The sequence below is a fragment of the Sceloporus undulatus genome, chromosome 6 (genome assembly GCF_019175285.1).
Source record: "Sceloporus undulatus isolate JIND9_A2432 ecotype Alabama chromosome 6, SceUnd_v1.1, whole genome shotgun sequence".
Classification (NCBI taxonomy): Eukaryota; Metazoa; Chordata; class Lepidosauria; order Squamata; family Phrynosomatidae; genus Sceloporus; species Sceloporus undulatus.
This window is the reverse complement of record NC_056527.1, coordinates 148,226,198-148,240,916: the sequence shown is the minus strand read 5'-3', so window position 1 is coordinate 148,240,916 and position 14,719 is coordinate 148,226,198. Positions and strand designations below refer to the sequence as shown.

The 14,719-nt window shown below is 43.1% G+C and overlaps 1 protein-coding gene across 1 annotated transcript in view; it reads right to left on the bottom strand.

The window, feature by feature from the left end:
• VPS13C (vacuolar protein sorting 13 homolog C) overlaps nt 1-14,515 on the bottom strand; it is a 93,655-nt gene extending 79,140 nt beyond the window's left edge. Inside the window, 6 exon segments of the mRNA XM_042472074.1 lie at nt 1,789-1,848; nt 3,015-3,116; nt 3,273-3,368; nt 5,363-5,405; nt 5,879-5,922; nt 14,335-14,515. Coding sequence (XP_042328008.1) covers nt 1,789-1,848; nt 3,015-3,116; nt 3,273-3,368; nt 5,363-5,405; nt 5,879-5,922; nt 14,335-14,434 — 445 coding nt within the window. The 5' untranslated portion in view covers nt 14,435-14,515.
• Nucleotides 14,516-14,719: the final 204 nt, after the last annotated feature.

The following is a 14,719-nucleotide window of genomic DNA, read 5'->3' as shown; positions in this document are numbered from 1 at the left end:
GTAGTACAGCGTCCAACCCTGGTAAGAGACATAATTTAGACAGTGCTCTGTCAATAATCCTTCCTCCACCATACCTTCCGTAATTTTAAAGATTTGAGTTTTAGTATAATTCCTGCATTGTCACTAAATAGTGAAAATCCACTGTGGGAACAGGAGCACAGTCCTTAAAACAGACCCCTGGCAAAGAGGTGCTCTGCTCTCCTCTGAGCCCATATATATATATACACACACACACACACACACTAATTTAAAAAAGACAAGACAATACAATGAAAAATACAAACAATCAACTTCATCAGTTAATCAAAACACACAGAAAGAAACAGTCTACTAACAACTAGTTACATACAATCATACTAACTACCCTATTACTGTACTTATATACTTAATAATAACAATAAACTCTCCTTCCTCTCTCTGTCTTATCCATAAAATCCAATTATTGCCTTCTCCAGTTCTACTACACATATATCAAATCTAAGTAAATCCCAATACGTATCCTAACAGCATCCTTACCCCATTACCCCCTTCTCCTTGCTATTCTCCCTCTCATCCTTCATACTTTCATTCATCAAAGTGACTCATTCTTATCATTTCCTTCCATATCCCTCCACTACCTTTCCTCAACCTTCCTACTCTATTTCATTCTCCTTCCTCTGTCCTTCAACCTTGTGCTTCCCTTCCTCCTATTCCTTTCTCTCTGCCAACATTAAATGAAAGGGGAAATCCTCAGCCTATAGAAAACAGATTCAAGAGCTGCCACACCGGGGCTCCCCAGATATGCTCACAAAAAAAGCCAGCTTACTCCAATTGCATGGGTTTTACCCAGCCTTGAGAAGGGTCTTTTTGACTCGGACTTGGTACCGATGACTCACAGACTCCTCAGGAGCTAGATTCAAAAAATGGCAAATGTTGACTTATTTACTTAGTCCTGCCTTTTTTCAGCCGGGGACCCAAGACAGCTTACAAATGCTAGAACAAGAAAAAGCTCTTTTTAAAAAAGCTTTCCCATGAGCAAAACGGGAACCGTGGCTATCAAACTAGCTCAGGTACGATTTAGGAGAAGTGCCAGCAGGCAGGCATTTTTAACTGTTTTATAACTATTGTAATTATTTTAATGAGATAATTGGTAATGGATTGCTATTATTTTTATGTTGGTAGAGGATTAGGGGAATGTATAAATGGTGGTTATGTTCTGTTATGTAATTTTATTTTTTACTGTAACCCACCTTGATCCATAGGGAGAGACGGTCTATAAATAAATAGACTACTACTACTACTATTAGTGCTCTGGGCAAGAGGGGAATGCAGAGCCCCTGAACGCACAGAGGCAGCTGGTGGAAGAAGAGGACACTCGCCTTGACTTTCTGCCGAGGGAATCTGAACACTTTAACCAAAAAGGTGATTCCTTTTCAAAAGCGAACAGACCGGTTTGCACTACACTAATGCCATGGCATTTTAACAGGAAGGGGCCTTGGATGAAGAATTTCTAAAGCTGCATCAGCAGTACTGAGAGGTCACAAACATCCAATGTGCTCTTTTTCAGCTTCTTCCTTGGACATTACTTGACTGGGAAGGGAAATCAACAGAAACAAAATGACCACCTCTCCTGGAAGCCTCTGAGAGTCTTAATTCCCCAAAGCTCAGGGAATGTTTGGACATCCATACAGCTCTGGCTTATTAAAAATCCATATAACCCCCAACTATTAGAATTATCTGGTAACCTATAGACCAACAGTCTCCCACCTGAAGCCTCCTTTAATGTAGGTGTTAAGCATGCATACCCACCAGATTTGCCTTCCTTGTACACAATGTTCTCCAAGCCATAAATGAAATCAGAATGGGCTCCTTCATCCACATGACAGCAGTAATTAGAAAGCATATTACATTTTAAAGAACAGAATCGACTTTCCAATCTGAACCACCAACACAGAGTTTGCAGTACTTGAAGAGAGAGAACTATTTTCCAAAGTACGTAAAAAGACTGTTGAACCTTCACCAGTGACTTCTTTCACAGCCATTGCTGGATTACAATCTACAGTGTGAACCTCACACAATACAGCCTTTTAGTTTTCAGCTGTCTCACTGGAAGATAAACTATAAGTAACAAGTACAAATGTAAGTACTGTGCTTTGATGGAGCATTTACTAATAAGGGTCTTAAATCAGCTGTTATTATCCCTTCCAGCCCAGCAAAAAGGCAAGTATCACCTTCTTCCAAATAAACAAAATCTGAAATGCGGATATTTATGTGTAGAGTGGTATTAGAAAAAGAATGCTGACTGAAAAGGTCCAATGGTCTTTTTCCGCTCCTGCAGTACAAATGTTGACATACACTGTGGTGGGGAGGTGTATCTGCACACACACACAAATAAACAGGCATAAAATCATTTATATATTACTTTTTGGATGCAAGGCAGTGCATAGTCTTACTACAACTGAAAAATACTGTAGTAAAACCACTACAAAAACAAAGTAAAGATATAGCTAAAGTCAACAAACAGTTAAAGCATGTTAAAAGCGTGGTGAAATAAAAGATGCCTGAACTGCCCTAATAAAAACTATGAAGGATCCATACAAAACCTCTCTGGAGTGCCACAGCCAAGAAGGTCCTGCCTCATGTTACTACTAGCTACAATTTTCATGACAGCAGAATTCTGCTGCATTAATACACGAAGCAAATATATGGGACATCACAAGCGCTCAGCAGCACAACGCTATATATGACTCTTTAAAAAGAAAAGCACAACAGAAGAGGATTCCATGAAGCCAAATTAAGGACAGAAATAAGAACCTGAACTACCAACATACAGTGCCAAGATCAATGGTGACATTTTAAAAACCTGAACAAATTATTTCAAATTCCAGCTTCTAGAATCAGCTTGATGAAGAACCAAGCAGCTCAGATCTGGGACTTTACAGCCTTGGCCTGGTTTCAGAAGCAGTTCTTAAGATGAAACTCTGGAGTTCTTTAGGTACACTCTCTTAGAACCCCTGAGAGAAACTGTATATTACCCTTTGCTGCCGCTTTGTGTAAGGCTTCTTCGATTCTTGCCAGCTCCTTTTGTTTACTGTCCTGCAGATACTTTTCTTCTTTTTCTGCATCGTATTTAATGCCTAGAAGACAAAGTGTTATGGAATTAACGTTTTAGTCCAAACAGGAAACTTTAGCTCCCCAAGGCTCAAAGAAATGTATTAAATTAAAGCTTTAATTACTGTTTTAATTGCCCATCAATCCCATGGACCAAGGCAGCTCTCCCATCAGTCACTTACTTGCCCCTGGGACAACAAGGAGATATAGGCCTTCTAGAGTTGCAACTACTGCTTCGCCATATAAATTCTTCCAAGGTATCTTCAGAGTAAGCTTATCTAAGAATAAAGTATTTTATATTTAGAGTTAATTTTGTTACACTCAAATATAATGAATGAATAGAGACTGTATCATTTTACCAGTCTACAAAAGGGTGGAAAGCTGAGTCAACCTTGGAGCCCTGCCTGGATCGAACTCACAACCTTGTGGCTGCAGTACTATTGTGCCACTAAGGTTCCTTTATGGGAAGACAAACTCTAATGACCCTAAATCTGGTATTCTACCAAACAAAATAGATTAAGCTAAAAAGTAAAGCATATAGTACACTGGAAACCATGTTATTTTTGGTCACACCCCCCCACACACACAAACCCCACAAAATGATGGATTTGGTGGAATGGAAGTTTAAATCGGGAGGGAATGCAAAGCGACAGCCATTTTATCAAAAGTACCAAACTGTCCAGAATCTGTCCATTTCACTTTTAGCTAGGAAAAGCACCTGCCTCTATAAAACTAACATAAAACTGTATTCAGCATGAAGCATGCATCTTGGCATGGTATTCCAGTCTTAATCTTGTCCTTCTCTCACTACACTCAGAGTACACACCCATAATACATAACGCAGAAGCTCCCATGTTTTCGCAGAGCCAACTACGGTACTCGCCTTACGAAGCCATTCAAATACATGAATTCAAAGAATACAGCCAAAGCAGAGAGCAATGTATTAATTGTGCACTGCTCTTTTCAATGATCTGATAAGCAGTAAAATCTAACCGGAGATCAAGCCAAATACTATTAACGCTTTGTACTGCAAGTTTCCTAGATTTTGAGCCTGAAATCCCAGATTCCACTGCAGTTGTTTACTAAGTGATTAAATCTTTTACGAGTATTTACTGAAGAGGATCAGTTGGAATTTAATGGGTTTGTTCTTACTGCAGCCTCACCCTCTGTCCAGACCTGGACTTCATTCTTGTAGAATAGACAGAAGAAAATCCCAATAAACCCCAAAACACTTGCAGATCTAGGTCATGAGCAAACACTGGCGGTTACAAAAATGGAGAATAGAAGGAAAGAAAGGTAAATGTTTTATTGTTATCAAGCAGAAACACTGAAACAAAATGTCAAGGAAGTGTTTTCCTGTCTATAATCTCTCTGGCTGGATACATTCCAACAGCTTTTCCAGGGAAAGATCCTACAAACTCAGCTACTTAGTTTTACTCAACTAATTCACCTCTTCCAGACTGACCCCTTCCCCAAATCTGACAGAAAGGTAATACACCAGCCAAGAGCACAATGGATTTTCTTCTCCCCATGCAGTTGAAGTCTACTGAAGTAGGTTTGGGGAAGAGTTGCAATCACGGCAATAGTATCACGAACATGACCAAGTAGCAACCGTGAATACGGAACAGGGATAAGTAAATCTAGGTAACTCTTCTGTATTCACCATCACTACTTAATCATGACCATGACACTAGAGCCACGAATGTAACTCCCACACACAGATCTTCTTTATTAGGCATCAGCTAGATGGGGAGAAGGAGGTACATTCTGCCAGGGATCAGAGTATGGATAAATGGCATTTCTGTCAAGTTTGGGGGAGCAAGTGGAGCCAGGAAAGGCTACTAAGGTCCAGAACACACCGCAGAAATAATCCATCTTGAGACCGCTTTAACTGCCCTGGCTCAGTGCTAGGGAACCCTGGGAATTGTAGTTTATTGTGGCACCAGAGCTCTCTGAAAGAGAAGTCTTAATGTCTCACAAATTAGTTTCCAGAATTTGCTAGCATTACACCAGGGCACTTAAAGCGGTCTCAAACTGGATTATTTCCGCAGTGTGTTTTGGTCCTTAGTTGACTAAGTAGCTGATACGGAATACTGTCCTCTGTCTGTAAACTGCCCAACTGACTATGTTGTGTATGTGGTATAATTTCCTTGAAAAATACTTTGAAAGCCTTTTTATCCAATGTAAATTTACCGAACTGCCAAACAATTCTTCTTTCCCCCCACTTTTCATTACCTCTAAATAGAAACACAACTTGGAACAGGAAACTTACCTATTTGCCCAGCCTTTACACGGAAAGGTACATCCAATTCGCTCTAGGAAGAAGAGGAAGATACACTCATGAGACACCAAAAAGATGTGAAACACTAATTGTTTTTCTGTATACTTAAAAAAAATTGTTTTAAGGTTGGCTGGTTTAGGAGACTCTTAATAGAGGGAAATGAGCATTCAGAAACTCGTAAGACGATGTCACACCTTCAAGTAAATTGCACGCACTCTGAAGATATGCGATTTTTAACCCTAAACAGAGGGGGAAAAGTAATTAACTATCAATCCAGGCCATAAATTACATTAGTATGGAAGCGAGGTGTTTAACTGATATTCTGGGAGAGTAGAGCGATGTAGGACGCTCCTGACCAGATCTCCAAAAACACTGTTTTAAAGTTTAAAAGCACCTATAGATCTGTAAGAAAGAGTGGGGCAAAAGTGATTTGGAATTCATTTTGGGAGAACCAGAACATTTAACCCTCTCCCTCCCAGATCGATTTCCTGATGACGGATTGCTTACCAGTGCATTCTCTTTGATGAGTAAGTTTTCAAGGGCCACGTTACCTGTAAAGGAATAAGAATTCTGTTATCGGAAGTCTCTGATGCTTGTGAATTATCACACGGAGTCACAATACTGATTTCAATTCAATTGTCCAGCAATTCAGTTTGGAGGCCAAAATATCACCATTTTCACATGCTAGAGGCTGGGATCAACAGTCCCAACAGTCTACCAGAAGTACAAAAAATAAAACACCCCAGAGGAAAAATAATATGAGAGGAAAACACTACTGCCCCACTGCAAAAGCAAAACCCAATCCAGCAATGTCAAAATATGCTCAACTGCATATGGAAGAAGTAGACTGAAGTCTAGGAAAGTTCATGCTGTCAATTTTTCTTTCAGTTAGTCTCAAAGATGCTCCAAGATTTCTATGCCATGAAATGGCGATTGATGGAACAAGAGAAGACCAAAAACTCATCAGGGTATGGAAGGTCCCAAAGCAGAGCACTGAACTGGGATACTCCATTCTGCAATATTATTTTGCAAGTCCTGCTTGCTCTACTCGAGAACTATGAAACAGGAGGTCAAGTCCAATTTAATGGAATTTAGGGCTTTTTCAATGTTGAAAACCTCAATAAAACAGCAAGAGAGCATATCCAGATTTCCAAAGATGCCATCAGCAAAGAAATGGTAAGTGTGTCATTGATAAGCGAAACAGAATGGATCATTTTCCATTGCTATATTTTACCGTGGAAAGCTTTCCACACCAGAGAGAGAACGAGAGAGAGAAAGTGATGGGTTAAGCATTAAGATACAAACCTCTAGTTACATCTCTTAAGGAGACAAGTACTGAAAAACACTCATGGTCAGAGGAGCAGACCCACAAATGAATGCACCGCCAAGCTTGTTCGTTCCACAAAACCTCAGTCACAAGTTTAAGACAAAATGGAATAAGTTTCCTGGAGTCACAGACTCACATCCATCCTTTTGTGAAAGAAAAGCTTCTAGTAGTTATACCAAATCAGATTCTACTTCTCAGCTTGAAATGGAACTTGTAGGTAGTGCAGAAAGTAAGGGAGCGAAGCTGAGATACCACAGTCGTATCTCAGCAAAAGCAAATTAAATTATCGATATACCAGGTGCAGATCTCTTTGGGTTTTGTTGTTGTTGTGCGCCTTCAAGTCATTTCCAACTTCTGCTGACCCTGCCACGAGGTTTTGTCAGCAGGATTTGTTCAGAGGGAGTTTGCCATTGCCATTCTCTGAGATTGAGAGTATGTGACTTGCCCAAAGCAACCCATTGGGTTTTCATGGCTGAGTGGCGATCCAATCCCTGTTCTTCTAGAGTCATAGTCCAATGCTCAAACCATTACACCACACTGGCTTTCTTTGTTTAGGTATTTATCCTAATAAACAGTGTTCTTTCAAGTCTAGCCACTTTTGGATAAATGTAAGGATGTATAGGCTATATGCAATAGTCTATGACTGCAATAAAGAAAGATGCACTAAACTGTATAGGTTATTCTCTTTAAATTTGTATAACTATTTCAGTGGAATAATTTCCACATAAAGCTTTGAATGTGATTGAATATGACATTTAAAACAATCTTGCTAAATCAGATAAGATCATTCAGAGCACCAGAAAAGTTTCTAGTTCTACTATCTATCACTCAACCCATTTTGATTATTTTGTTATCGTTTCTTTTAAAAGACTAGTTTTAATTGCAATGTGTTTAATTCTTTTTTATGGGGGATGGGGATATTATATGCACAATGCACTGTATATTGGATTGATTTTTAGATGTAAGCCGCTTTGATTGTTCGTCAACAGAAAAGCGGGATATAAATAAAGTATTATTATTGTTGTTGTTGTTGTTGTTATTACTTTTTCCAGAAAACACACATCATTGGCCATTGATCCATGAGAAGAGCCATAGTAACTCCAGCTAGTGATTCTTGTAATCCAGTTGCAGCCAAAAGTGTGAACCCTTTACAGATTACACAGGGAAATAAACCCAATTTTGCAGCAAATATGATACAGAAAGGATGAAACCTTCACAGTATTTTGGGTGCTTGCTGGACCTGGGCAGAAACAAAGCAGAACTGAAGCCACTGCTGATGCCTTTCGCTTTCATTTACCAGAATATTTGACTTGATGCCAGTATCCAGTAATGCATGATCCAAAGTCCTTGTGCAATAGTCTGGCAACTTTTGAAGCCAAAAAGAAGAAGTTAAGTTTAAAAGTTACTGATTAATTTACCCAGCTTTAAAGGCAAAGTTATTATGCAATACTGTATTTTGGATAATGCCTTTATCTGCCTAAAAAAGCCTAACTGGATGCATTAAAGTCCCAGGAAAGGATCAATTCGAGGGAGAAACGAGCTAAGAAAGACTGGGAAAGGCAACAGAAAACTTTAAACATGGGAGGGACGTTTAGGCCTTTCCAAATTTGGAGCCAAATGCAGTGGCTGGAAAGTGTGAATCACCCACAGCAACTGAAAGAGGAGAGGATTTTGTTCAGAGGAATGTATTGGCAGAAGTTGCTCAGAGGAAGTTTTGTCCTTGATTTCCTCTGAGGCTGAGAGAGTGTGACTTGACTAAGTGGGGATTTGAACCTCAGTCTCCACTGTCCTAGTCCTACCTTCAAACCACTACATTGGCTCTCAAATCGCTCGGTTTTTACAGAAAATCCTTGGCATGACTGATTCAATCTCTCTCCTTCAGATGATAACCCAAAATTACAACGAAAGTGGCTAGTTTCTACACAGCCATCATTACCTGCCATAGTTTACTGATAAAGCAATAATACAGTATTTCATTTTATGGTATGGTTTTATAGTAAGATTTGAATGCTTCTGTGTTATTACACTGCATTATTATACTCACAGTATGTTATTGGCCAAAACACACTGCAGAAATCATCCAGTCTGAGACCGTTTTAACTGCCCTGGGAATTGTAGTTTGTGGAGGTAGAATCATAGTTGGAAGATATCCCCAAGGGTCATCCAGTCCAACCCCCCTGACATGCAGGAACTCACAATCAAAGCCTTCCCAACAAATTGCCATCCAAGCCTCTGTTTGAAGACCTCCAATGAAGGAGAGTCCACCATCTTTGGAGGTCTTTAAGCAGAGACTGGATGGTCATCTGTACCAGAGCTCTCTGATAGAGATGGCTAAATGTCTCACAAAACTACAGTTCCCAGAATTCCTTAGACTTGAGTCGGGGCAGTTAAAGCAGTATTGAACTGGATTATTTCTGCAGTGTGGTTGCAGCCCTATAGTAATCTGAATTTTTCAGCATTTTATCTATTTCTAGATTCTGGCCTGTGGCAAATAAATAAATAAATTCCGTTCTCCAATTTAGTGAATCTGGATTCTGAAAAACTAGTGATCAAACAGTTCATTTTAAAAGAAAGGTAGTATTTTAATCTGAATCCATCAAAACGTTAGGGACTCTCCCAAAAAGCTTTGAGCAAGACCATTTGGTAACCATTTGGCCATGAAATGCCACACCTCTGATGTGCAGCAAGAGTTTTGAAATCTGACCATCCCAGAAGCAACCCGTGGCTCTGTTAACTCACATGATCCACAAAGGGTTTCTCCTATCAAAAGGGCCTTTAAGAATCCCTCTGAGTCATCTGCAGCCGGAGGATTCCTCAAGCAAGCGAGGCCTGGTCCTCTCCTTCCGCCACTTCGGCCCAAGGTTTGCTCCAGGCCAGCCCAAGAAAGTAAACATGGCCTAAGCTAAAGCTGAAACATAAGGAGCTGGGATCACTTTATGACAAAAGGGTTACTGACTGGACTTGCTGAAGTGCTCTGGTGTTTCCCCAAGTATTAACTTTCCCATTTAGCCAAGAAAAGCAGAAGCGATGCCCCAGTAAGGTATTGGCTGCATTCTCCTGATCTTCAAGCATTTTTCTGCGGAAAGGGTATGCAAGACCAGGCGACTCCATCTTCAGTGTTTGTGCTACTTCTCCATATCCCTTAGTGTACAGTATGCACATTTGCAGATTTGACTTTTGTGGTTTTGATTAATATGTTCTCTCTAGGAATCTCTTGGTCCTCCAGCGCAACACTGCGAGAGGTTGACCATAGAGTTGTGCTGGAGAACTTTTAGACATCCCTAAAGAAAACACATCTCTAGGCATTTGTAGGCCCTCCAGCATGGTTCTATGGTCAACTTCGGGCAGATATTGACCACAGAGTTGCACTGGAGGACCTGGAGATTCCTAGAGAGGTGGTCTCTTAGATAAAAAGAATAGTGTGGTTTTTTATTTGCGGTTTTTCCATATTCACAGAGGTCCTTCTCCCCTAACCCCAGCAAATGTGGAAGGACCACTGTATACCACCGTGGTGTAATGGTTTGACCATTGGACTGTAACTCCAGAGATCAGGGTTCAAATCACTGCTCAGCCATGGAAACCCGCCGGATGACCAGAGACAAGTCTCACTCTCTCAGCTTCAGAGGAAGGGACTGGCAAAAACCCCTCTGAACAAATCTTGTCTATGATAGACGGTCACCATATGTCAGAAATGACTTGAAGGTACACAACAACAATAACACATTCCCTGCCTAAGAAAACCCACAAAAAACTATGGATGCCGGCCATGAAAGCCTTCGACTTCACAAAAGCCTATGAAATTAATGGAGTCACCATAAGTCAACACAAAACTTAAAGTCACACACACATATGCGCTGCTTTGGAAACCTTCCACAGCAATTATTCTTAGAAAGGTAGAAGAAAATGAGGAGCCACAACAACACGCAAAGCAAGTGCAGCTGAGAGAATTGGGTTCAACCCTTCAAATTCAACTGATTCCAGAGCAATCCTACACAAGGCATCTGTCTCCGTTTTATTTCCTTACAATCCCACGCCCTTTAAATTTATATGAGCAAGATAAACAAAACACATTCTTTAAAAAGATTTTAAATTACAGATCAACTTTAAAAATATAAATTTCCCTTAGGTATAAGCCTGAGATCATATTTCAAACTACTTGCCAAGAAAAGCCAGTGTCGAATGGACACAACAACAAATCTAAAATGAAAACTGAATCAATGATCTATTCAACACACCGTGTCGCTATTTCTTTTTCTGCAACGAGGATGCCAGGATAAATGTTTGCCTTTTGAGATTAAGCATTACAAATACGGTGTAACAGGTCATGCACTATTTGTATTATTCTAGCCTGATCATTGTGGCATGGGGTGGGAAAAGACTTAAAGACTTCCAAAGCAGATGACCAGGCAGCCAAAATATCCTAAATGCAAGGCTCCACATTGATCGTTTAAAACAGGAAACAAGTTATGGTTTATGGAGACGTGGCTCTTTTGGGAAGAAGGGGGGTTTGTACCTGGAAGGACTGGTTGCACTCAGTTTCTGTTGCTTGGGGCATTATAGTCTAGGTTCATCTACCGAACTAAACAAGAGCATTTCACAATCAAATGTGCTAAGTTGCAACAGTGCTATGTGTACTCAGCGTGAAGTGTCACCATCACACAACCGACATTAACACCACCCCAATTCAGGGCCACTCTGGGGCTGTGCAGACCAGCCATTAAGGCCAGCCTGGGGTTGAAGTCAGGGTGTGCTGTACATACAACGCATGCTCTGACTCCGCCCATACAACGGTGTGACGCCACGTGCCGCTCCACACAGTGCGTGGCGTCATGGCGCTCCTCTAGCACTGCATTTACACGACGCAGCGCCAAAGGAGTGCCTTAAAGCCACAGCACCGCAGCTATCGCACCCTTTCCAGGGCGCAAAAAGGAGCCACAAAAAGCACCCTGGAAAGGCCAGATCAGGGACGCAGCGTGCGGTTGCCATTGCCCCGAGCTAGCTAAGATGGAGGCGGCTGCAGGTTGCCCCTTAGGGGCAGTTTGCAGAGCCCTTCTGTAACCCCAGTTCAGTGGTACAGTTTGATAGAATCCTAGAGTTGGAAGAGACCCCAAGGGCCATCCAGTCCAACCCCTTTCTGCCATGCAGGAAATCTCAGTCAAAGCATCCCCGATAGATGGCCATCCAGTCTCTATTTAAAGGCCTCCAAGGAGGGAGACTCCACTACACTCTGTTTAGCTTACCTCAGAGGACTGCTGCATAAATAAACATAGAGGAGAAGGAAAGAACCACTGCAATTACTGCACTACACTTTTGTAGTGCTGCTACTCCACTTTTACTGCTCTGTCGGCCTCCTGCTGCATTCTGGGGTTTGCAGTTTAGGGAGGAGGCATTTATAATTCTATATTCTTAGGCCTCAATTGAACTACAAATCCCAGAATGCAACAGGAGGCAGCCAGAGCAGTAAAAGCAGAATAGCAGCACTATAAGAGTGTAGTCATCAGCTCCTTGGGAAATGGGTAATTGTCCAGATTAACGGGGCTCCAGTACATTACCAATTGGCTGGTAAAAATACTAAGTTAAACCCCTGAAGTGCTAAAAATTACTTTTGAATCATTTGTTGCTGTTAACTACAGTCAAGCCGACTTCAACGTATGGGAGTCCTATGAATGAGAGACCTGCAAGTCACGCCATTCTCAACAGCTCTGCTCAGGTCCTTGACTGAATGCACTCTTCCTTTTTCCTACTGCCAGCGCCTATTTAATAAAGGTGCTGATAAAAGTTCAGTGGGCAAGTGCCATCCCAAGAGGATCTCTGTCCCTAAGATGATAGACATTACAAGGTATCATGCATGCCTTATTTAAAAACAAGGGTCTTTTTCCTTGCAAAATAGCTGTAAAAATCAAACACACACATACATACATGAGCATCAAGAGTTACAGTGGAGTGACTGCATGCAGGGTGCTGTACACACAGTATACATGTGTGTGTGTGTGTGTTTATATACGCTTGTGTGTCTGGTCATCTGTTGCTGTAACAACTTTGAAAAGAATTCAGAGACATAAGTATATCTGTCTGGAATATCAGTAATATGCAAAGGGATCATGGAGCACCTTTGAGACTGAGTTAGCTTCAAGAGTTAGTGTTTCTAACCATATTATATATCTATATGTTGTTAATAATCCTATTTAATTCTTTAAATTCTGTAGATTCATGTTTGAGCTGGACCTTTTAAAAGTATTGCAAGCCACCCTGAACCCCATTTTTAAAAGAAAGATAGAACACAAATTCAATAACCAAGCAACCCCTCATTGGCTCCTGCCTCCCTAAGGCCACTTCCCCAAATAGGGGTTGCACTAGGATGCTGGTTAAGGCCAGGGGAGGGAAGACCCCAGGCCCTTTTAATAAAGGAAAAGGACAACATGCCCTAAATCCTCATTCAAGGGCCATCACCCCAGAGGTTCTTCTGCCCACCTGGGCCAGGCAGGTGAGCTTTCCTTCTGCCACTTAAATGGAAGCCCCCTCCCAATGCCCCAACACCCCTCTTCCCACCCAAATGCCCAGCTACACCCCCAAAAGGGGGCTGCAGCGGGAAAGTTAGGGAGGAAAGATCCCCCCAGGCCTTTTAAAAGGAGGAGGAAAGGGCACAAAATGCCCCCAAACTCTTCCTCAAGGGCCCAGACAGGTGAAGGTCCCTTCCTCACCCCGAATGATCCAACACCCCCCATAGCCCCAAATGCCCATCTCCTCCTTTCCCAAACATCCAAACAGGGCCTGGGCAGGGAAAGGCCTAGACTGAGAGTCTAGAGGAAAGACCCCAGACTCACCAAAAAAGAAAGGGCAAGGAGGGGAGCCCAAATGCCCCACCCACCTCCAAAGCCCAGCCACGCCCCCACCTCCCCAAACTGGGGCTGCAGATCCAAAAAAGGAGGAGGAAGGAGAGGACAAAGTGACCCCAAGTCTTCCTCTGGGGCCATTCATTGCCCTCCCAGGCCCAGGCAGGTGAGTCCCCCCATCATCCTCCCCCCAAGCACTCAAACAAGCTCTGGGCAGACCCCAGATCCTTAAAAGGGAGAGGAAGGAGCGAGCCAAACCCTGCCTGGGGGCATTCATTTCGACCCCAGAGGAGCCATTCATTACCCTCCCAGGCCCTTCCGCTCACCTGGGCCAGGTAAGTGAGCTCCCGACCTACATAGAAGCAAGCCCCCCTCCTCCTCCTCCTCCTGTTCCTCCCGAACACTCAACCAGGGGCTGGGCAGACCCCAGACCCTCAAAAGAAGAAGAGGAGGAGGAGGAGGCTAAACCCTCCCTCAGGGGCCATCTCCCTCCCAGGTGCTTCCCCTCACCTGGGCCAGGTAAGTGAGCTCCCCACACATATAGAAAGAAGCCCTCTCCTCTTCAAATAAGGGCTGGGCAGACCCCCAAAGCCCCCCCAAAAAGGCCATATATGGCTCACCTGGGCCAGGTAGGTGACCTTCCTACCTAAATAGGAGGAAGCCCCTCCTCCTGGTCCCCCTCAAACACTCAACCAAGGGCTGGGCAGACCCCAGGCCCGCAAAGAGGGGTCTCCCCGGGGCCACCTTTGGCCCTCCCAGGCGCTTCCGCCCACCTGGACAGGTGAGTGGCCCTCCTTCCTTACCTCCCCAGATGCCCAGCTTGAGCTGGGACTTGTTCAGGTTCTCCACATAGTCGCCCAGGAAGCGGTTCAGCAGGTCGGCCACCACCGACTCCAGAACCATGGCGCCGGCGAAGGGGGCTGCCGAGAGGCAGAACCCGAGCGAGGAAGCCTCTTCCTCGCAAGACGCCTGCAAATGACAGGAGCCGCCGCGCATGCGCAGAGCACTCCCAGCCACGTGCCGCCGCGCACCCACGTGACCCTGGCTGCCTCCTTTTTTAAACTCCTTCTCCCGCCTTCCCCTCCTCTGATAGGTTGAGGAGGCCTGCCCATCATTTCCTGTGGGCCTATCGCTTCTTGGGTTTTTTTTCTTCTCCCGCCACGCCCCTTCTCTCGCCAATTGCTCCCC